At 39.9% G+C, this 22,609-nt stretch overlaps 1 protein-coding gene across 2 annotated transcripts in view; it reads left to right on the top strand.

The window, feature by feature from the left end:
- The window catches only part of CACHD1 (cache domain containing 1), a gene marked incomplete at its 5' end in the record, with an annotated part of 203,316 nt that overhangs the window by 67,086 nt on the left and 113,621 nt on the right, over nucleotides 1-22,609 (top strand). For both annotated transcript variants that reach the window (XM_080801858.1, XM_080801857.1), the window contains one exon: nucleotides 14,910-14,972. In XM_080801858.1, the coding sequence (XP_080657984.1) occupies nucleotides 14,910-14,972 (63 nt within the window). The remainder of the gene's footprint in view (nucleotides 1-14,909; nucleotides 14,973-22,609) is intronic.

The raw sequence follows: 22,609 nt of genomic DNA, 5'->3' as shown, positions 1-22,609 counted from the left end.
GTTCCCTAGTGTAGAACTCTCCGAACAGTGATGAGTAGGTCATCTCCATGAGAACTGCCTGGATGATTCTCACACATACTGGCCTCCTTCGGGCCTGTGGACTTACCCTCTGTGACTTGGGCCGAGGAATCTGCATTTCATAACAAGCAAACCAGCGTCTGTGAGGTGCCTCTCAAGTTGGATAACCACTGCCTTAGTGACGGAAATTCAGTGTATGAAACTGTATTGAGCACCTACTATGTGTTCTGTCCTAGTCCTCACAGAGATTGTAACTAAGGCCTCACAGCTGTGATAATAAGGCAGATATTATTGAGATCTGGTTTGCATTCCATAAGGTCACCCACTTAAAGTGTGTAATTGAATGGTTTTCAGTGTATTTCCAGAGTTGTGCAAATAACAGCATTATCTAATTTTAGAACATTTTTACCATCCCCCCAAGGAGTAACTATTAGCAGTCCCTGCCCAAGGTAGATATTGTAACACCCTTTTTTAGAGCTGGGGAAATTGAGGTGCTGGACACTTGAAGCAACATGCCTCCAACCCCGCAGTACATAGGGGAACTGAGGGCCAGAGTCTAACAGCCTTGCTTCCAGAACCCATATTCTTTCCACTATACTATGCTCCCTTCCAGGAACTCAAGCCAAATTAAATATTTACTTGGGGAGAATAATTTGATGTTCTGGTTTTGTCCTTGTTCAGTAGTTTTAGATAACATATTTTTCCTTCTCATTCCAACTGGCATTTGGGGGTAAATAAATAGGGTTTAGTTTTTAGTTACGTATGCAGTACAGCCAGATTTTTAAAATTACATGAGAAATCAGCATGTTAAAAATGTAGTAGTGGGAGATTGAAAACTAGAAGAAGCCAGCATTTGGTCCTGCCCCTCATTGGTGACCGGTCACGTACCTTCTTTGAGACTTAGTTTCCTCTTCTGTCAAAGAAGTGAGCTGTACCAAATCTTGTATTTATTCATTAACCACTCACTCATTAGACATACATTGGCAATGATGCTGGATATTCAGGGAAAATAACCATACATTTCCTACCAGCTATGCTTAATGGTGCAAAAACAATATGCTGGACACTGTCCCATTTAATTCTGACTGCAAACCTAGTAGATGCTGCTGATCACTCTGTCCTGTGTCTGCAGGGTGGGAGGTATGTTGCTTAAATTTCCATGAGGAAGGTTTAAATAATTTGTACTGGTCACACAGCTGAGATAGTTGAGGTCTGGAGGGTTCCACAGCCCTGACCTTAGCCCCCATGCTCCTCTCCAGGTGAGCAGTTGGTAGTGACCCCAGTGAGGTCACTACCAGTGTTTATAAACAAATACCTGTAGTACAATGTGAAAGTAAGTATTCAGTGCTGGCAATAAAGGGGGTTGAGTTTTTCTTGCCTCCTAGGTAGGGCTGGATGAGCCCATGGATTCTGTTGAAGGTAGAGCCAATGAGTGTCTTCCCTCCTCTCCAGCAGCCCCTCTCTCTGCTTAGTAGGTGCTGGTTGGATTTTTAGGACCACTTGCCTCCCCCCATCCTTGCATTGCCCTGCAGGGCATGAGGAGCCCTGTCTATAGAGCAGTGCTGCAGTACGAGATTGGGAGAGGACAGCACCTGTGTAACCTTTTCCAACTTCAGTTTACTCCTTTGACCTCATTGGCATGTATGTTCAAAGCCTTGGGCTCAAGCAAAGTGCAGATTTGGGGTATGTTCCCACAAGGTGGTACCATCAATAATCAAGGGGAAAAGTCATTTTCCCAAGGACCCAACTTGCATGTGGCTTTCTAAATCAACTTGGGGAAACCAGTACGTTGAGACTGGGAGCCAGCCTTGTAAGGGCACCAGGAGCTAATGTGGAAGCCATTTCCTGGAAGTACAGAGCATTCTGAGATCCTTTTTTTTTTTTTAACCTCAGAAGGCTTCTGAAAAGCCGATGTAGAGGAGTTTCTGGCGTTGGGATAGGGACATGACATGGGTAATCACAAACGACTCCTTAGTCGTGGGAATCGTTCTTTTTAGAGGATTTTTCGAAGTCACCGTTTATGGAGCTCTTACTGTAGGTGGGGAATAAGTGCTATACATGCATCGAAGCTCACAAAAATCCTGCAACCTAGCTCTTTTGACCACCTTCTCCTTACAGCTTAGAATATGGAGGCAAATTCACCTCTCCAAGACCACCCGGTCGGCAACAGGATTTTTTTTTTAATACCCCCTTTAACATTCCAGTTTTTTTTTTTTAGGCCCTAAAATTTGAAGAACATTTCTAGCCAGCATTTATTTATTCATTAAAATCATATTGTGACTCTGAGCCCGGAGAGCCATCATTCATCAAAATGTTAGTTAATAATTATTGAGAATCCTGGCATGTGGTGTGGGAGCCATGGCAGGCGAGGGTTGTTACCATGGTATTCGATACGCGTGACAGGCACCCTGGCTGGGAGAGCCCGAAGAACGATGCAGGCAGGAGGACCTGGGAGACATTTATGTAATCATATTAGCATCACATTTATTCTGAAAAGGCTAACTGCTTTGATTCATGTCTTAAACACCCACATTTAAACTCGCCATTCTCGAGATTGGTTTTCTTTGTTTAAATTTTCATCTTAAGATCCTTTGACTCCTTGGCCCCTCCTGTAGCAAGTTTCAGAGATAGGTTTATAATATGTGTGTGTGTGTGTGTGTGTGTGTATATATATATATACATATACATATATATATATTTTTTTTTAGCATTTCAAAGTCGGATTTCATCAGCGAATATAATTTTCTTGAAACCTCTATCCTGTGGCAGATAGACCTAGCATTAGTGGCTTCTCAGATTGGTATTAAAATTCTAACACAAGAGTAGAATGGAAATTTGAGGATCACTGAGTTTTCTATAATCCATTTTTCATTTTCTAGGTGAGGGGCACTAGGCCTGGGGAGGTTCAGTGACCCCAGCAGGCCATAGACCTAGCTTGTACAGACCTGCAGTTTGCCAGCATTACTCAGGTTTTGATGTTTTGAGGTATGGTTCCTGTGCTCCATGACTGTACTAAAAAAAGCATCTCTTGAAATAAGAGACTGTACCAGAATTGCATTTATGAAAATTATCTCTACTTGGATGTGGTACAAATGAACATTTCATGTGAAAAGCAGCCGTGACGGCCTCCACGGTAGCGTATTTTAAAATGTCGAAAAACCAGTCTTCCCCTCTGAACGCAGCACTGCGACTGTGCATTAGACCCCAACAGTTGTTTTTCATTAAGTTATTTTTAAATAATTTTTCTGCACAAGTATGTTTCAGTCTCCTTCCATAATGTTACTCTGTGTAAGTGCCGTTGGGATTTGCACAATTGAACGGAGCAGTCCTCGGAGGGTTTCCTAACTGCACAGAGGAGATAAGACACATGGGAAACTTCAGGCCGGGGTCCTTCGAGTGTCATGCTAGATGATCCCGTTCATTTGGCTCTTGGAACTGTCACAGACCCTTGGGATAGGAACTGGTTTCTAAATGGCCTAAAGTTTTTTGTTTTTCCTTTTGTGAGAAGTTAGTAGAGTGGGTGCCTGGTTCTGAGTATGTGGAATATAAACATTCTTAAATCACCGATTTCATTGTGTCACTTCCCAGCTAAAAATCCTTTTAACAGCTCTTTATTTCTTGGCAAATATACCTTTACTCATTTACTCATTCAAAAAATATTTACTAAGTGCCTACCCTACGCATAAAATCCTAGCTTCTCTTGCGGGCTTGAAATACCGCCACAGTCTAGCGCCATCATTCCTGTTCCATTTAGTTCAGCTTCATGTGCCGAAGTTTCTCATATGACACTGTCTTTGTATCACAATGCCTGATTTCAGAGGCGCTCTTGAGAATATGAGCTTTTCCGGAAAGAAGCTGTGTCTTCATCTGTGAATACCCTTTTTCCAAGGATATGGGGCCAGTGCAGAGTGAGCCCTTCAGAAAGGCTTTCTTGAAGCCAAAGGACCTAGAATACAATGTAGGGTCCACATGGGCAGGGATTTTGTCTGTTAGGCACCTTCTTGTATCTCTAGCATGGAGAACAGTGCCTGGTCCTGAGTATTTAGAACTTAGGGCTAGGTCCTGCCTCTGAACACTTTGAACTTCCCTTTGGAGTTTGTCCCTCCCTCACCCCCCAGCCCAGCACCTTGGGTCTGTGCCACACATGCTAAGTTCAAACCAAGTCTGCCTAGCATTGTTGACTACTCTTTTTTTTTTTTTTAAATTTTTTAACTTCTCCTTCCAACTAGCCCGTGATCTCCTCGAGAATATGGGGCCATATTTTATATGGTTTCTGACTCCTTCAGAAAGGACATGATTGATTGCCTGAGTTATTAATTAAACATTGTTGCTTAGGTCTGGAAGGTTAGGCGTTGCAGGGTTTCTAGTTCCCTTTGTCTTTAATGGATGGATTCCTAAAGACCTGAGCGTTTGAATGGGTTTGTCCACACACAGAACACTTGAATATTGACGGCTTATATCCTTAAAGTGCCGCCTGCTCCCAAGAATAAATGCACAGCCATTAAATAACCCCCACCTTTTTTCTTTCAAGGTGAAACAAAAAAGCCTTAATGGAGATCTTGGGGGTGGAGAGTGAAGGAATTAGGAGTTAGGAGAATAGAAGTAGGGAAGTGGAAATTTGGCACCATCTGCAAAGCGTTCGGGCAACTGAACTTTCTGTTTCTGAGAGGTTGCCATGTGCATTGTCATGAATATTACTTATAATCAAGTTACGTTGGCTAAAGGCTGAATCTTTCCCACATGTGGAACTGATTTACTTGCCTTTCCCCCTAGTACTGGACTCTCTTTGAAAGCCAAAACAACAACAACAACAACAAAAATCCAGTATCCCTTCAGAAGTTTTATTGCATTTAGGGGGAAGTGTTTCCGTCTCATTCTGCCTGTCTTTGTTCTCTGGGTTCATATTTACTCACCCGCTCTTCTCGTTTTGAATGCTACAGCAGGAAATCAAGTGATCAGGATGAGGAATTTTGCTTGCTGAGATTATTGCTTTAGATTCTCCCTGCTAAATCAGACTACAGGCTGTTCGTTTCTCCCTGTAATTTCTTTTGAGGGATGGAGTGGACCAAAACACGCAGCTCTTTGTAGAGGAGACACTTGTCACTGACTTGCGACCCTCCCACATGCTTTCTTATTCATGTTGGTTTGAAGGGTGTTAAGTTAAATGACATCAAACTAAGGAATTCATAATTTCTTTTGCAAACTTGAAGTATGCAGGCCACTGTGTGTGTGGGGTGTGTGTGTGTGTGTGTGTAATTGTGTGTGTACTTACAGCCCAAAGAAGACAGGGAAGGAAAAAACAGGGATGTGGGGGGAAAGCTTTATTAATAAATTGAGAGAAGGGAGAACATTCCTTATCTTCAAAAGAAAGGATACCTTCCTCATTTTCTTTTTTGTTTTGTTTTTGTTTTGTTTTGTTTTTTGTTAGCTGGTTGAGTGACTCACCAAAATACTGATCCAAATGATTTAATGCCCGGATTAATGGATATGCAGATGCTTATTTATGCCCGCTAAGTACAGTTGTGGTATGGACCAGTTATCAAGAATTTACAACAAAATTAGAACCTAGAAGCCAAAAAGGGTGGAAGAGAATAAAGTAAAATGTAAATAATAGTTGGTTTTTATTGAGTAGTCAAGACAATAGATTTCTTCCCCTCTTCTTCCTTTATATATTTTAAAATTTTCTACAGTGAACTATTTTTTAAATTGTCATATAGAGTCTTTGCTTCAGAAGTTCAGAGAAGGGAAAGATTACCATTAGTGGGAAACTGTTCAGAATGAGCTAGGATTTCAGTATTACACAGGTATTTTTGCTCTCCCCATAGCTTCAATTGTCATAGAATTTGTGTCACTCAGAAAATATTCTTAATACTCTAACAGTAATAGAGTAATAATAGAGTAATGAGACTGGATAACTGTGAAGTACGTTCATAATGTCTTTAGTGCAGTCTGTAAAATTCCTCTTCATGCTTATGAGGTTAAGTGAGTTAATAACATGTGAAGTACCTAGTGCCAGATAGTAAGCACTTTATAAACAATAGCTACTATCATTTTTTCTATATATACAACATTAAAATGAGCTTGTTGGGTCAGGACATGGGCACCTGGGGCACCATTTGCCTCAGGGTCCTCTATTGTGCACTGAGTGTTTTGAAATTCCCAATCTAGGCTTCGCCATGATTTTCAGTTCTGAAGTGTTGCCATTTATCGTGAAAGGGCAACAGCCCTGTTTCTCCCAAGTTGGTACGGTATTTAGGGTCTGATTTTTATAGTGAGGGTCAAGCGTAAGCCCTTGCATTTATTTTTCCCTCTGAAAGCTCTCAAGGTGGGTGGTGATCTCATCTTTCATATCATTGTACCTGAATGTTTGCCCCTTTTCCGAAGTGTGGCAACTCTGAAAAGTGTTCTTATCCGTTATAAAGGAAGTACATGCTCCATCTTGAGATGGGAGTGGGATGGGGAGGAATGAAAATATATTCTCAACTCACTTTTCACTGGAAAGCCTTGTTACTGTTTTCGGCACTTTCTAGATTTTGTGTAAGTTTTCTCTGTTTGGATGGTATTTACCTAGAGGATGATACATACGTTTTAGGGTAGGGCAAATTTTACATCTAGACTTGGTCACTTACTTACTAATGTTCAACTTTGGGAAAGTTTAGTCTCTCCCAAGCTCAGTTTCCTTGTTTATAAATGAGTACATAGTAACTATTTTGAAGGGTTGTTGTGAATTTTAAGTAGTACATTGTAAAGCACCTGAATCCATTCTGGGCCCTTGATAATCTATCTACATGGTAACGTTATTATGTGTAATTAACCCACCCCCCCAACACACACATGTAATTAGAACAATACTTGTATATTTAAATGCTGCTTTAAAAATATTAACAAAAATCATTGTAAACATACTTGTATTAACTATACAGTATGCTTCATTGAATGAAGAGTAATTAGTACTTTGTTGCTGGGCATTTACGTTATTTTTTTATTTTGCTTTTTAGTGGAAACCTTTTCAGTATTCTTGGTAAACTATTTTCTTGAGCCACTTGTATCCAGAATGAATGAATTGAGAGATTGGAGAAAATGACCGAGATTTGTAGCAACAGATTCATGACTTCAGAATGCAGAACAATGAGCCTCCACAGAGAAGGTCTTTTTTCTATACTTTACATATGTTTAATAATGTAAGGCTAAATAGTCTGGTAAAAATCAGACAAGGTCAGGGACACCTGGGTGGCTCAGTCAGTTAAGTGGCTGCCTTTGGCTCGGTCCTGATCCCAGTGTCCTGGGATCGAGTCTCACCTCGAGCTCCCAGCTCAGCGGGGGAGCCTGCTTCTGCCTCTGCCTGCTGCTCTCCCTGCTTGTGCTCACTCGCTCTTTATCTCTCTCTGACAAATAAATGAATAAAATTTTTAAAAAATCAGACAAGGTCTAATCTAGGCGGAAGGGATCCCTTAAAAACCTAGTAAAAGATTATGCATGACGTATGCTTACAGGGAAAATGAAGTCATGCATATGTTTTCTTTTCTGAAACACTTAAGTTGCCATTAATTTCCCTGTCCAGAGATTGTTGGAGTTTGTTGTAATGACAGCACTTTCTCTTTTCATGGCTAATGTTGGTCAACTTCTTGAGATAACAGTGGTGATCTATATTTTCCTCCCCTTTGGCCACAATTCCTAGAATCCTAGGAAGAGATCCAGGGCTGAATGAAGCTATTAGTGAACTGTCAGCCAAATTGGCTTGCAACAGAGACCTGCAAACATCAAGAGAATAAGCCTTTGAATAAAAATTCAGTCCTGCGTTTTCTTAGCAAAGATCAGGGAGGGAGACCAACAGAATGTCACTCGGCTTGTAGAGGTATTTCTTCACTGTGCTGTTGTGCTATACCATTCATTTAAATATCTAGTTAAGATTTGGCAGAGCTGTTGGAGGCGTGAAGGTGGAACCCACTGTCTGGACTGTGACCATCTTATTCAACACTCATGTAATTGTTCCTGTTCCAGCAAAGCGGGATTCTCTTGCCATCTGTTAAGTAGGCTCAGTTAAATACATTTGGGAGGGAAGGAGATGGCAGGTGGGGCGGAGTGGGTGAAGTGGGGACAGAGAAGGACTAAGGTGTAGCCCTTGAGAGGTGGGGTGGGAGGGAGTAGGCTACACACCACAAACGCACATGTGTGTATGCACAAACGCACACGGCAGGATGTCATGTTTCCATCTCTTGCAGTAGAAGTGGAGAGGGGGCTTGTAGTCAGTTGTTAACATGATTCTTTAATTTCTAACTTTGTGAGTTGAACCTCCTCTTTGAGGGAGGAGGAGGACGAAGGCAGTTGCTTAGGGAAATGAAAGAACAGAAGATGGGATTTAAATTGTGTTAGAAGTTAAAGAGTATCCAGGCTGGATGAAAGTCAGGTAAAGAGAACTTCCCTCCCCCCTCCTCCTTGCTGAAAATTCAGGTTAGTATGGTGCCACTGGATGGGAAGCTCAAGAATTGAGAAATGTTCCATACTTAGAATACGACGGAGCAATTAATACGTAGCCTCAGGGAAGGCTCAGGAGACCTTATCTGTGAGTTGCTAGGTGACTCTCCAGTTGGTGTAGTCCCAGTTTCATCTGGATTACAGATTAGATGTAACTTTGTCTTGGAGTATTTATAATAATCCAGATAATAGATTCTTTTCCTTTTTAATACATAATTTTTTAAAAGATTATTTATTTATTTATTTGAGAGAGAGAGAGAGAGAGAGAGAGAGAGAGAGAGAGGAAACAGGCTCCCTGCTGAGCAGAGAGCCCAGTGCGGGGTCAAGCCCAGTGCGGGGTCGATCCCAGGACCCTGAGATCATGACCTGGGCCAGAGGCAGAGGCTCAACCCACTGAGCCACCCAGGCACCCCAAAAATAATTTTGAAAATACAGGAGCCATTTTACCAGGGTGTATTTTAAGAGACTGCCTAAAATGTATGTTTAGAAGTGAAGTATAACATATATAGAGAAAAGAACACAGAGGTGTCTGATGAATTCTCGTAGAAGTGAACAAAATCCTTGTAACTTGCCCCCAGATCAAGCAATGGAACATTGTACCATCCTGGAAGCCGCCTAATGCCCTGTACTGTTCCTTCCTCTCACAAAGAAAGGGTAACCACTCTCCTGACTTCTCACCAGATAGATGAGTTTTGCCCAGTTTTGAATTTGCTATAAATGAACTCTGTACACTTTGCATTCTAGTGTTTGTCTGCTTTCACTCAGTATTGTTTGTTGGGCATCCTCGTGTGGATGCCTGTTGCAGTTGTGGGTTCATTCCCATCCCTGAGCCTTTCTTTCATTGTGTGACGACACCGGGGTTTGTTCTGTTGCTGAGAGGCATTTGGATGTTTTCCAGGTTGGGGCTCTTAGGAGTATCAGTGCTGCAGTGAACATTCTTATGCTTCTCTTTTGACAAATATATGAACACATTTCTGCTCAGTGTATTACCAAGATGGGAAATGCAGGGTCATAGGATATGCACATAATTAAGTTTAGAAGGTCCTGCTGGTTTTCCAGTGTGTGTGTATTAATGAGAGAAAGGTCATTTTTGTCCGGAGTACTCTGTTCTCATGAGCATAAAAATAAGATGTCTTGTTTTCTTTTGGTTGTGGAAGTAAATTCAACTGATAAAGAATTCAGTGAAATATTTCAACTTGAAATAACTTAAAACTCCTCACCCATTTTAACAATCTTTTCACTGTACAATAAAACAGATTTTTACTCATAGTAGAGAATGCGAAAAAGTAATGGGTGGGGGTGGGCTGTATCTTCGCCTTTACTTCTAGGGATTCATACACCATGGGAGTTCCTTCAGACTCCCTCCAGGTTGTGCTCAAATTTTAAGAGCTCAGATTTCTGGAATTCCTTTTGTTCTCCAGGGAATTGGGATAAGGGAAAGGGACAACTTGGAAATAGAGCGCAGAATGCCTGCCCCACACAGCCATACCCTAACCCTGGCCCTGTGAGCGAATCATCTAGGAGGCCTGGGCAATCTGACTTTTGGGATTGCTCACCATTTTCCCACTTTAGGACTGACCACTTTTTCATTTTCATTGTTCAGTCCCTCCAACAACCAAGAAACTCTTTACACTGAGGTCAACAAGATGTCAGCTAGGTATATCATTTGGAATGCCTGGCTCTCAAATTAAAAACACCCACCCCTTATGTGCTATGATGAGTGCTGTGAAATGTGTAAACCTGGCAATTCACAGACCTGTACCCCTGGGGACAAAAATACTTATATGTTTATTAAAATAAATTAATTAATTTAAAAAAAACACCCACCCTTGTTCCAGAATTCTGTATTTCTCCTGTATTCTGTTCCTTTCACAGCTTCACATAGCAGGAGAAAGTAATAATAATAATAATAATAATAAAGACCTTTTGTCTGGGACTCTGAATCACTCAGACATTGGCTTTATTCTATATTGACATGGGATACATATATTGTTTTACCAGCACATTATATCTTACTTAAAATGGTACAAAAAAATCCCCAATAGGCCTTTTTATCTATATGTAGGTGTTGGGATTCCTAGGTGATCCTGAACAAAAGGGTGAATACATTTAATAGCTTTGCTAAAATCTATGCTTGGTTTTGTTTTTTTTTTAAAAAGATTTTATTTATTTATTTGACAGACAGAGATCACAAGTAGTCAGAGAGGCAGGCAGGAGAGAGAGGAGGAAGCAGGCTCCCTGCTGAGCAGAGAGCCCGATGTGGGGCTTGATCCCAGGACCCTGGAATCATGACCTGAGCCGAAGGCAGAGGCTTTAACCCACTGAGCCACCCAGGCGCCCCAGAGAGAAGGAAGCAGGCTCCCCACTGAGCAGGAGCCTGATGTGGGGCTCGATCCCAGGAGCCACCCAGGCACCCCTCTATGCTTGTTTTTAACTCAAGACCTGGGTTCAGACCTCAGCACTTGAATTTTTTTTCTTTTTCTTTTTTTTTTTTTTAACTGTAGCTTTCAGTCTGTAAAATTGGTTTCAGATTTTTGCCCTGCCTGCCCCATGGGGTGGCTGTGGGGATCAAATGTGATCATTTATGAGAAATTGTAAACTATAAAAGTACTAAGCCTAAGCCTTTGAGAGCTGGGCTTAGCAGGCCCTGCATTTTAAGCTAGATGGTTACTGTCCATCTACTTAGAGTGTAGTAGAAACTCGCTCTCTACCTTGAGATCCTGTGCATACAGACAAGCCTGAGCTTTTATCCTTGAACCAGACATGACTGGCTGACCTGTTGAGTTGTGAGTTACTTGTCTAGATTCTACCAGCCCCTAATACCCTTCCCTGTGTGGGGAAGGTGAGGGGCAAAAATTGTTTGCTTTGGTGATAGCCCCAAATTATGACCCTTGCAGGTGATTTCGCTTTGTGGGGTGGTTAGAGGGCTGCAGAAAGTAGGTAGCCGGGCATCTGGGTGGCTCAGTCGTTAGGCATCTGCCTTCGGCTCAAGTCATGATCCCAGGGTCTTGGGATTTAGTCCCGCATTGGGCTCCCTGCTCTGCAATAAACCTACTTCTCCCTCTCCCACTCCCTCTGCTTGTGTTCCCTCTCCTGCCGTGTCTCTCTCTGTCAAATAAATAAATAAATTTTTTTTTTTTTTAAGTAGGTAGCCTGGGGGCACTTGGGTGGCTCAGTGGGTTAAAGCCTCTGCCTTCAGCTCAGGTCATGATCTCAGGTTCCTGGGATCGAGCCCCACGTCGGGCTCTCTGCTCCGCAGGGAGCCTGCTTCCTTCTCTCTCTCCTGCCTGCCTCTCTGCTTACTTGTGATCTCTGTCTGTCAAATAAATAAATAAAATCTTAAAAAAAAAAAAAAAGTAGGTAGCCTGCAGAGTCAATACTGTTTGTATCCAAAACTTTTAAAATTTTCTTTTATCCACCCCCATTTATTAAGTGCAGAGAATATAAAAATTCTTATAGGCCATAAAAAGATCTGCATGAAAGAATGAGCAATCATTTTTTAATAATTGTTAAGAGAATAGATGAATAAAACAGGGATTGAAACACAGCCTTGTGAATACCTCCCAACATATATTCTGTATTACTAGAGAGGAATTCATTTATTATTTTAACATCCCACCCCCAAGTGTGATAGTAAGTTTGGCCCTTGGTGGGTGTTGACTTGAGCAAGGTGGATCAGATGTGTTTCCTGGGGCTGTTTTGTGCATTATTCCATCAGGTACCTTCCAGGATAGACCAGATGTTGTATCAACTGGAAGACGATTGTCAGAAATGCATTAAGAAATTGACCACACTCATCAAGATCTGGAGACACTACATGAATCATGTTAATTTTTAGTCAGTGTTCTCATGATACTGAGCAAGTTTTGAAGATCAAATTGTATAAAAATATGGAATATGGTCTGGGAAGCAGATGGGATTGACCCAGGTTCCAAAAATGTTAAAATCTATTAAACTAAGGTGTTCACCAGAAAACTGCAAACTTCAAATTATAGGAATGGAGGTCATGCAGGTTGCTAATCCCTTCTTCAAAATGGGATCTTGTCTTAGGATTCAGAATCCTGATGCCCCTTAAAAAATACACACTGCCATTGAGGTCTTGCACAGAACCCAATAATCAGATGCATTAACTAATATATCTGCATCAGAACTAATGAACATGCACATTAAGTGGTTTAATAAAGGCTAGAAGTACACATCAGTTGGAGTTAGGATTTACAGCCTAATAAATTCAGATCATGTCCTATTTTGGTAGCAAATGTCTTAGGTGAAATTTGGATTTTTAGAGCCTTTTGAATTTTGGAGAGAAAAGTAAGGGACAGTTGATCTTCATTATGTTTGGGTATTAGCTCCTAACAGAAGTGGGTTTTTTTTGTTGTTGTTGTTTTGTTTTTATTTTTTAATTTTTATTTTTTTTCTTAGATTTTATTTATTTGACAGAGACACAGTGAGAGAGGGAACACAAGCAGAGGGAGTGGGAGAAGGAGAAGCAGGCTTCCCGCTGAGCAGGGAGCCCGATGTGGGGCTCGATCCCAGGACCCTGGGATCATGACCTGAGGTGAAGGCAGAGGCTTAACGACTGAGCCACCCAGGTGCCCTGTTGTTTTGTTTTAAAATATGTGTCAGGCAGCTGTGTGGCAAATTCTCACGAGACGATAGAGTTAGGAGCACCAGGTCTGGAGTCTGCCTGGGTTCTAATTCCAGCCTTGCCAAGTGATGCTGGGTAAGATCCTTAACTTCCCAGAGTAGTAGTTTTTCATCTTTGGAGCTGCAGTGATTTCCATGTAAAGATGGACAAGGACGTGTGCACAAAGGTAGGGTATGTGCATGCCGTTAGTCACTCAACAAATCTGCTTGTTTTCTCTGCTGTGTGATGGAGATAATAGTGCCTGTCATGAGGGTGTTTTAGGAGACATTTAAAAAAAAACCAAAACACGCTGAGAATAATGTCAGCCCATAGTAAGCATTCATTACACAGTAACCAGTATCCTGGGCCTTAGCACTGTTACTAGAAATAAGGACCTTTCCTATCAGAGTCATTTTTTTTTTTTTAAGATTTATTTGAGGGGGGAGGGGCAAAGGGAGAGGGATAAAGAACCTTAAGCAGGCTCTGCTCTGAGCACACAGCCCAGCCAGAAGCAGGACTCAAGATCACGACCTGAGCTGAGTGGAAACCGAGAGTCAGCCCATTAACTGACTACGCCACCCAGGCGCCCCTCAGCAGAGTCCTTTTTAGGAAGGAAAGGGAAAATTAACATCTGTTGGATGAATGAGTGGTGTCTTGTAAAATTATGATAATTCGTAATTAGAATTTTCCAGACTGTAATTCCATCCCATTCTGTCACAGTCCTTCCCCTCCCTCCCCCACCCTCCTCCCTAGCATCTTATCTTTCCCCTTTTGCCCAGCACTTGGTAAACTTGGTGCTTGCCTTCCTCACCACAACCATGCAGGTGTGCTAGGCTATCCTGGAAGCTGTCCCAGATGCTGACAAGCCCTTGGCAGTGGTATAGAAAGGGAAAAGGGAAGTTTTGGCTGACATCTCCAGGTCTGACTCCTTACTCATCTGGAGAGTTCCAGTGGTATCTTTAAAGTTTTAGGGTAAATGATGGGCCCGCTGCTCTTTTTTTGCATCTCTAACAGATACGTATCTTGGATCCTAATTTCTTTAGTATGTTATATATTAATCTCTTGTGACTGCTCAGGAATGGGTAGGGTTTGGTAAAGTCATAAGTCTGCAGGGATGTTTTAAATGCAGGCAATGTATGGAGGGGGTAGTTACCAGCTAGGCGGAGAGCAGTGGAAGAATGTGTGTGCTTGTGTGTCATAGTTTGGACGAATGTCTTGGCACGGCTGTCCCGTTTCCTGACATGTAAGAACTGGATCTTAAGGCCGCACGTATTTGGCAAGCCCTATTATGTTACCCTCCCGAGGGAGTGCTTGGGTAGTGAAGGTGATAGATAATAATGGGTAGGTACTGGTGGGACCAGGGACATGAGAGAATAAGGAAAGAATCCCTTTTAAAGACCTTTATTGCATTAGATTTTAGTGTCTGTAAACAATTACAGCATTCAGGGAGTGCAGGATTTAAATGAGAAACACAACTTTGTCAGATTATACCACTTGGATAAAATGGCATGGGCTCCGGAAATCTATAATTAAATGTATTTTTGAAAATGAAAAATATAGTGGAACATCTGGTTTGTTTCACTGCAGAAGTGCCTGGTATTTGCTTATATAAGTGTGATTGACTTTGGCTGATGCGTGGATTTCTCGGTGTAAAATAACAGTATTTTAATGAGATTTTTTCTGATTGATTCTGTTTGTGTTGTAAACAAATTATTCACGCACCCAGTCTTCATTGGAAAATGGCTGTCTTGGTAAAATCTAATGTTTGTTCATTTTCTTTTTGTTCCAGCGGATATTCAACTCCTTTGTTTACACGGAGAAGATCTCAAATGGAGAAAGTGAAGTACAGCAGGTAAGAGGTTACTTAGTACTTGACCTTCTTTGTCCTGCTTTTGGATACGGCTGCATTACCCTTCGCAGGCCGTCTCTACGTGAGGTTTCCCCTTGTTCTGTGCAGCGTTTCATCGGTGTCGTGGGCACAGCGGTGACAACCTCAGACTTGAAGTTCTTGTAGGCCGTTGAAATAATGGTTCTGTGGGTATTTTTTGCTATTTGTGTTACACTTTGGAAGTATGATTTCATTCCTTTTTGTTGTTTTGAAAATTCCTGAACTGACCCCAATTTTAAAATATTAGAAATTATTTCATCTGATACTGGGAAGAAGTGCCCAGGCTTTGAATCAGACCAACCCAGGTCAGATTCTTGGTTTTTTCCACTTTTTCCATGACCCCCAGTAAGCAAGTCAGCCTTTTGGATCAGTTGTTTGGGGGCCTTAAGTAAGGTGAATACAATATGTCCTTTATGAGATAGTGAAAGCTAAATGAAGTAATGTCAAGATGGTTGAGAACAAATGACATCCTTTGTGTGGAAGATTCTGGCATAGAAGCAGCTCAGTGGATATCGGCTTCTTTTGTTCTTTAATTTTTCTTTTTTCCTGTATTCTTCATTTGCTTCTTGGTCCTTCTATCTCCTTTCAGTACTGTGTGGGGTCAAAAAGTTCTGAGGCCAGATTCTATTTACTTTATTTGTAGCTGCCTTCAAGTGGACTGCTTCCTAAATTAAAACATAGTGTTGGTGAACTTGGTCATAAATAATCGATCTGTGCTTAAAAAGAAGGGTGGTAAAGAGGATTCTGGGTTTTAATTTCAACTAATCCACCAACTTCATTACACTATGTGACCGTCAACTGGTAACTTGAAGCAAGCTTGGAAACTTAAGTAAAAAACAGAACCAAGCTAAAAACCAGAGTGTAGCGGAGTGCTTCCACAGAATAAAAAGATAACAGTAGTAAAACACACAATAACTCAAATTCCCTGAGATGCTGCCTTTATTTTACTCCTGGAAAACAGCTTGACTTGATCTGAACTTCAGAAGTGCTACACAAGAGGGAAAAGCTTTGCAAGTGTCATTAGAGTGAAGTTATTGATGGGGTAGTTATTTATTTATAATAAATTACTGTGGTTTAATTTTGAAGTTCAGCATTTCCTGTGTGTAGACCTTAAAATGTTTTATTGGTTTCTGGAGGTTAAATTTAAAGGATGTAAGCACTTACGTGTGTACTCTTTTTCTTAGCTTCAGATATTTTTAAAAAAACTAATGACTTCACATTACAGTGAATATGATGTAGTTTGCTGTATCAAGTCTTTTATCTTAATAATTTCTGTCTTATGTTTATTCCAGCAAACTGAGAAGTGCTTTTAAGGTCATGAAATTTAAAAGGGTTTTTATGGGAGGGAAGATTTCTACACAAAGTGTGTTGGAGGAAACTTTTTGGGAGACCAAAGGCCACTTGATAACATTTTAAAGAAACTGACCCAGGGAGATCAGCTTTGTTGCTCTCCTTGAAGTAACAGATACAAGTTCTTCTTCAGCTGTCTTCAGATGTGGAACTTGTTTTGTTTTCTCAGACTGATATCATTGCTTTATTTATCAAGATCTGCACAAGCTTGGAAGCCTTTAATAATTTGTTAAAATTATAACAACTGATTGCGCACATATGGAACACTGGTGCTTATCACATTGATTTTTTTTTTTCCTCGAAATAACCTTGAAGGAAAAATATCCTTATTACCCATAAGCAAACTGAAGCTCCAAGAGATAAAATAAGTTTCCTGTAGTCTCATGACTGTTACGTTAGCTACTTTTCAAAAGAAGTTGGACACCAAGTTCCTATGTGTATATGTATGTGTGTGTGTGTGTGTGTGTGTGTTTTTAAGAGTTCATTTTTAAAATTTGTATATTCAAGTCAAAACAGCAGCTTCTGCTAAGCTTTTTTTTTTTTTTTTGTATCATTCAAATGAATTCTCACCCAGTTCTGTGTTTTCCCCCACTCTGATGGTCAAAAAATTCCCTTACATTGACCCAGAATGTACTTTGAACCTTCCTTCAATTTCTCCAGTCTGCCCTTTGGAAGAACCCTGAACAAATTGATCTGACGCCTCTTTTGCATCCAGTATGTGGAGATAATCATCATGTCATCATTATTATAAGAAGCCTCGTAATTGCTTATAAGATTCATTTGATAAGTCAAAATAGGCTAGTTATTGAAGGTGGATTATTGACCCCTATACTCCATTTTAGCTCAGTCTTTAGTGGACCACTTCATATTTTGCTATATTTTGTAGGATCTGCAATCCTGATTTGATTGTTCTGTCTATCATTCCTTCATTGGGGTAATGAGAACTAGAACCTCGTGGATTCTTACCCTCCCACCTTACTAATCAAATCTTATTGAGAGTTGGGTCTGACTTGTGCATACTGTGTAAGTTGGCAATAAATCTAGTGCGTTGTTAATATCTTCTGCTTAGGGGAGCAGAGTAATTAAAACTAATAAACATTTTGTGATTCTTGACTCTTACTACAAAGATCTCTATGGTATAGACTTTGCTTTGCTTTTTCTAATTATTTCTTTTAAATTAACCTTCAGAGTGTGGCTCTAAATGCCTAACAATGTGTTTTAAATCTTTAATTAGTTCAGTATCTGTAGTTTTGCTGCCAAAAATCTGTGGCAACAGCCTCAGGAAATAAAATCCCATGCTCACATTCTTACGCACGGCATTTCCCATAGACTCCGTTTTTTTTTTAAACTTTGAGAAATAAAGTTGTATGAGCACCTAAAGCCATTATATGAAATTGAACCAGAATCAAGAAAAATGAATTTTTGATCCAGTGCCCCAAAGAGAGCAAAACATTGTCCATAAAACACAAAGCAATGAAGAAGAAACAAAAGGAGAAAGAGCCTCTTGGAGCACTTAATTGAATCACTAAAGAAACCAGAGGCACCTTGGACATGTGTCAAGAGTTTGGTCTAACTTTTTCACAAATGCTCTAATAATTATTTAGGTTAATCATTTATTTAATGAGATAGCAAATCTATTTTCATCATGCACTATTTCATAAATTATTGATGGCAGTGGCTGATTTTAGAAGACTTTAGAATTCTTTTGGAATCGGCCGTTAGGGTAGGAGCAACACCTATGTGTGCAGTGTACCTGACCTTGGGCCAATGTACCTGACCTTGGGCCAAGTACTCCTTCTTTCTTAATCCTTTTTTTCTCTCTTCAGGATCCTATCCTTCAGCATGTAAACGTGCTGTTCTTCTGTCTTAGGAACAAACAAACCCGTGACCCTGCTTCCCTCTCCATGTACTGCCCCATTTTTTTCTTTCCCTTTGAAGCACAAACCGTCACAAGGTATCCATACTCCTTAGATCCAGTTCTCACATTCTCTCTGAAACTTTCTCCAGCCCTATAAGTCCCACAAAACTGCTCTCTCCAAGGTCACCAGTGATGCCCACGTTACTAAATCCAGGGTCCTCATTGTATTTCATTAACATCCGTATAAAGAGGTTTGATCCTTTCTGTTGTGTTGATAAACTTACCTGGCTTGGGCCTGCAGGACCCCACACTTGACTCCTTGCTGTTTCTTGGCATATTCCTGCATTTTAGGGCTTTGCACTGGTGCTGTTGAGACGTTCATCCCCAAGGACCTTCACCTGCTCCAAGTCTTTCCTCAGAAGTCACTTGCTGAAAGAGGTGACCAATGTATTTTAAAATGCAGCCCACCCTGCCTGCCAAAGTCCTGATTTTCCTTTACATTGTTCTACTACCTCCACCCCCTTCCCCCTATTACTTATCACTTTGTGATTCTAGGGTATTTGCTTTATAAAACTGGTTTGGAAACATTTCCTTGTCCTTGACTTTTGAAAAGAGTATATAGCATTGGTGGTATCCTTCCACTGATGTTTAGTAGAATATACCCAGAATGCCATCTGGACTTGGAGCACGCTTTGTGGGCAGGTCATCAGTTTGATCATCAGTTTCTTTAATAGCTATAGGTCTTTGGGTTTTGTGGGTGGGGTTGAGGGGGGAGGTACAGTTTTTTTCCTTAGATTTTCTGTCTTGTATCCATTTTAGTAAGAGGGTTTTTTTCAAGAGATTTGCCTTTTCCTCTAAGTTGTCAAATTTATTGGCATAGAAGCGTTTATCATATTTTGTTATCCTTTTAATAACTGTAGGCTAAAAGAAGAACATAAAGAAAAATCAGTAAAACAAAATATTGGTTCTTTGGGGGGAAAAATACCTTGGATGGATAAATTAGACTGACAGAGAATGAGAGAGAACAAATGGCAAAGTGAATTGGTGGTGATGACCAAGCTTTTATAACGTGGCCTCATTAATTTTCTCCACTTTCTGTTTCACAGATTTTAGCTCTTTTTTATTTCTTTCCTTGTGTTGTAGGTTAGGTTTGGTCTTCTTCATAAATTGGAATTTTAGGTCATTGATTTTTTTTTTTTTACACCTTTCTGTTTTTTAAATAGTCATTTAACACTATAAACTGTCCTCTATGCACTGCTTTTATCATCCCACAAAGTTTGAGATCATGGTTTTCTTATAGTTCAATTTTTGAAATATTTTCTAATTTCTCTTTTGACCCAAGGATTACTTTATAGTGTGTGTAGTCCGATTTCCAAAACATTTGGGGTTTTCTTACCTATTGTTACTAACTTCTAATTTAATTTCACTGTGGTCAGGGAACATATTCTATGATTTCAGTCTTTTTTAATTTGTTGAAACTTGGGTTTTATGGCCCTGCGTATGATTTACTTTGGTGAATATACCATGTAAACTTGAATGTGTATTCTGTAGTTGCTGACTGTTAGGTTCTTCATATACCCATTAGATTAAGCAAGTTGATAATTGAGATTATTTGTTTGGAGGCTGATTTTTATTTTGTCTAATTCTGTCATTGCTAAGAGGATTGTTAATATCTGTATTGTTGGAGTTGTGCATTTTTTCCTTTAATTCTGCTCATTTTTGCCTCCTATAGTTTGAGGTTTCATTATTGGGCTGGTATGCATATAAAATTGTTTGGTCTTTCTGAGGAGTTGTTTTCGACATTATAAAATGTTCTTTATGTCTGGTTACAGTGGTCTTTTCTTGAAGTTTAAGCTGATACTAATATTGCCACTCCCGCCTTTCTATGCTTACTATTTGCACTAGGTCTTTTTATAAGCATTTACTTTCTGTGTCTCCCTTGGTAACAGTGTATCTTTTGTAGACCAAATAGAGTTGAGGCTTTTTTAACTGACAATTTTGGTCTTTTAATTGGGAGTATTTACTTTGATTGTTGGATTTGGGTCAACTATTTTCATTTTCCCCTCTTTTAGTTCCTCCCCCACCACCTCCTTTTGAATTTTTGAATTTTTTTTTTAAATTTCATATTAATCTGTCTTTGCTTTTTAAAGCTGTTATTTCTCTGCTTATTTTTAGGTTTATGCTCTACGCACGCTCTACAGTATACACCCTTAGCTTATTACATTCTATTTGGAGCTTAATATTCCATCACTTCACAGAAAATCTAGAACCCTCATAACCTTGTACGTCCATTTCCCACTACTGTCCTCCATGCTGGAGTTCTACCTATTGTAAACTGCGCAAGAGAATATTAAACTTTCCTTTAAATTGTCCTATGAATTCAATAAATTAATTAAAAGAAAAATGAATGTTGGATACTTACCATTCCCAATAAGCTTCATTTTTTTTCCCTGAAGATAATCAGCTGATAGTTTAAAAACCTCTTTGAAGATTTTTTGGTGACAGAATCTCTTTCTCACTATTCTTGTGCTCAGAAAATATCTCTATTTGCCTTTACTCTTAAGATATTTTTGCTTGAGACTGAATTCTAGACTGATTTTTTTTTTTTTTTAATCTTTAAAGTGTAAATGATGTTCCACTGTGTAGTGGAGTTCACTTCTGATGAGAAGGCCGTAAAAGTTGTCACTGTCTATAATATCATTGCCCACCCACACCCCCTGGATGCTGTCACAGTTTTTCCCTCTATCTTTGGTTTTCGGCAATTTGACTATAATTGTCTAGACATATCAGTCTTTATATTTATCCTCCCTGGTGTGTGTTGAGCTTTCTGAATCTGTAAATATTTGGTCTTCATCAGATTTGGGGGGCTTTTTGATCATTACTTGCTCAGATATTTTTCTGCCTTGTTCTCTTTTCCCTGCTGGGATTTTGATTCCATATATGCTACATCTTTTGATATTTTATAAGTTCCTGAGATAATGCCACCGCCTCCTTTTAAAAATTATTTTCCCCTCTGACCTCCCGATTTGATCATTTTTGTTGATCTATCTTTAAGTTTACTCCTAATGTCTCAACCTGCTGTTGAACTCCTCAGATAGACTTTTTAAAACTTCAGTATCCCATTTTTAAACTCCAGGATTTCCATTTGTTTCTTTCTATAGAGGATTTTTCTAAGATTTCCTTTTCAGTCATTGCAAGCATGTTTTCCTTTGTATCCTTGAGCATGGTTATGATAGCGGCTTTAGAATCCTGTGTGTGGGTTCTGTCATCTGCATATATTTGAACTTGATTTTTGTTGATTCTTTACTCTCAAAAATTGGTCACACTTTGGCTTTTATTCTTCTGTCAAAAAATAGGGATTGTTCTCTGGAGACTGAAAAGCCTTTGGTTCTGTTATATTCCTGTGAGGAGAGTTGATTGTTGTAGCAGGCATTTAGGCTGATAGGATGCAAACTGCTAGTCTGTTCCTTCCTTCCTTAGATTTATTTATTTAGTTAGTTAGAGAGAGAGAGAGAGAGAGAGAGAGACATATAGCGAGAGAGGGAACACAAGCAGGGGGAGTGGGAGAGGGAAAAAGCAGGCTTCCCGCTGAGCAGGGAGCCTGATGTGGGGCTCAGTCCCAGGACCCTGGGATCATGACCTGAGCTGAAGGCAAATGCTTAATGACTGAGCCACCCAGGTGCCCCTGCTAGTCTGTTTCTTGTGTTTCAAAACACTCTAGCATTTAAAATACATTCTGATGGAAGTCTGTAGTTTTTCCTCAATTATTTTTGTGAATTATTACTTGATACTGACACTTCTTCCTGCAAGATTTAAAATTTGATGTTTTATTTCACCAATACCATTCATTGGAGTACAGTAAAGGAGAAGCATATTGGTTTTATACCAACCTAATGCTTGCTAATACTCCAAATTATTCCCGTACCTATATAAATTCAAGTCCCCAGTCACGAGGAATTTGGACCAGGTCAAAGCAGTGGATTAGAATCCATCTAAAAAGAAGTATCTAGATCATGCATGAAATTCTATCCCTTTATTCGTAGAAGAAAAATACTTCGTAACAGAACAAACACAAAATAGTTATTTCTTCTAAGATATTATGAATAGAGGTAGTCAGTCTTAGAGAGATGATACTTTATATGCTAAAATGTAAGTAACCGGTTCTAAGTAGTGTGGTGTTTCAGAATTTTAGAGTTGGGACCTCTGAGACCATGGGTATAAGGCCAGAAAGGTTAGGAAACTACTCCTTGGGACAGGGGCTTCTTGCCATGGAGAACTAAAGAGCCTCATCTTTTGATATGGAAAACTTGAGCTCCAAGCAGTCTCTATCATTTACATCTGTTTGATTTTTGGCATGATACTTCACCTTTCACTGTTTGCATCCATTTTATTT

Source organism: Martes martes, assembly GCF_963455335.1.
Source record: "Martes martes genome assembly, chromosome: 4".
Taxonomy (NCBI): Eukaryota; Metazoa; Chordata; class Mammalia; order Carnivora; family Mustelidae; genus Martes; species Martes martes.
This window is presented reverse-complemented; position numbering and strand designations above follow the sequence as displayed.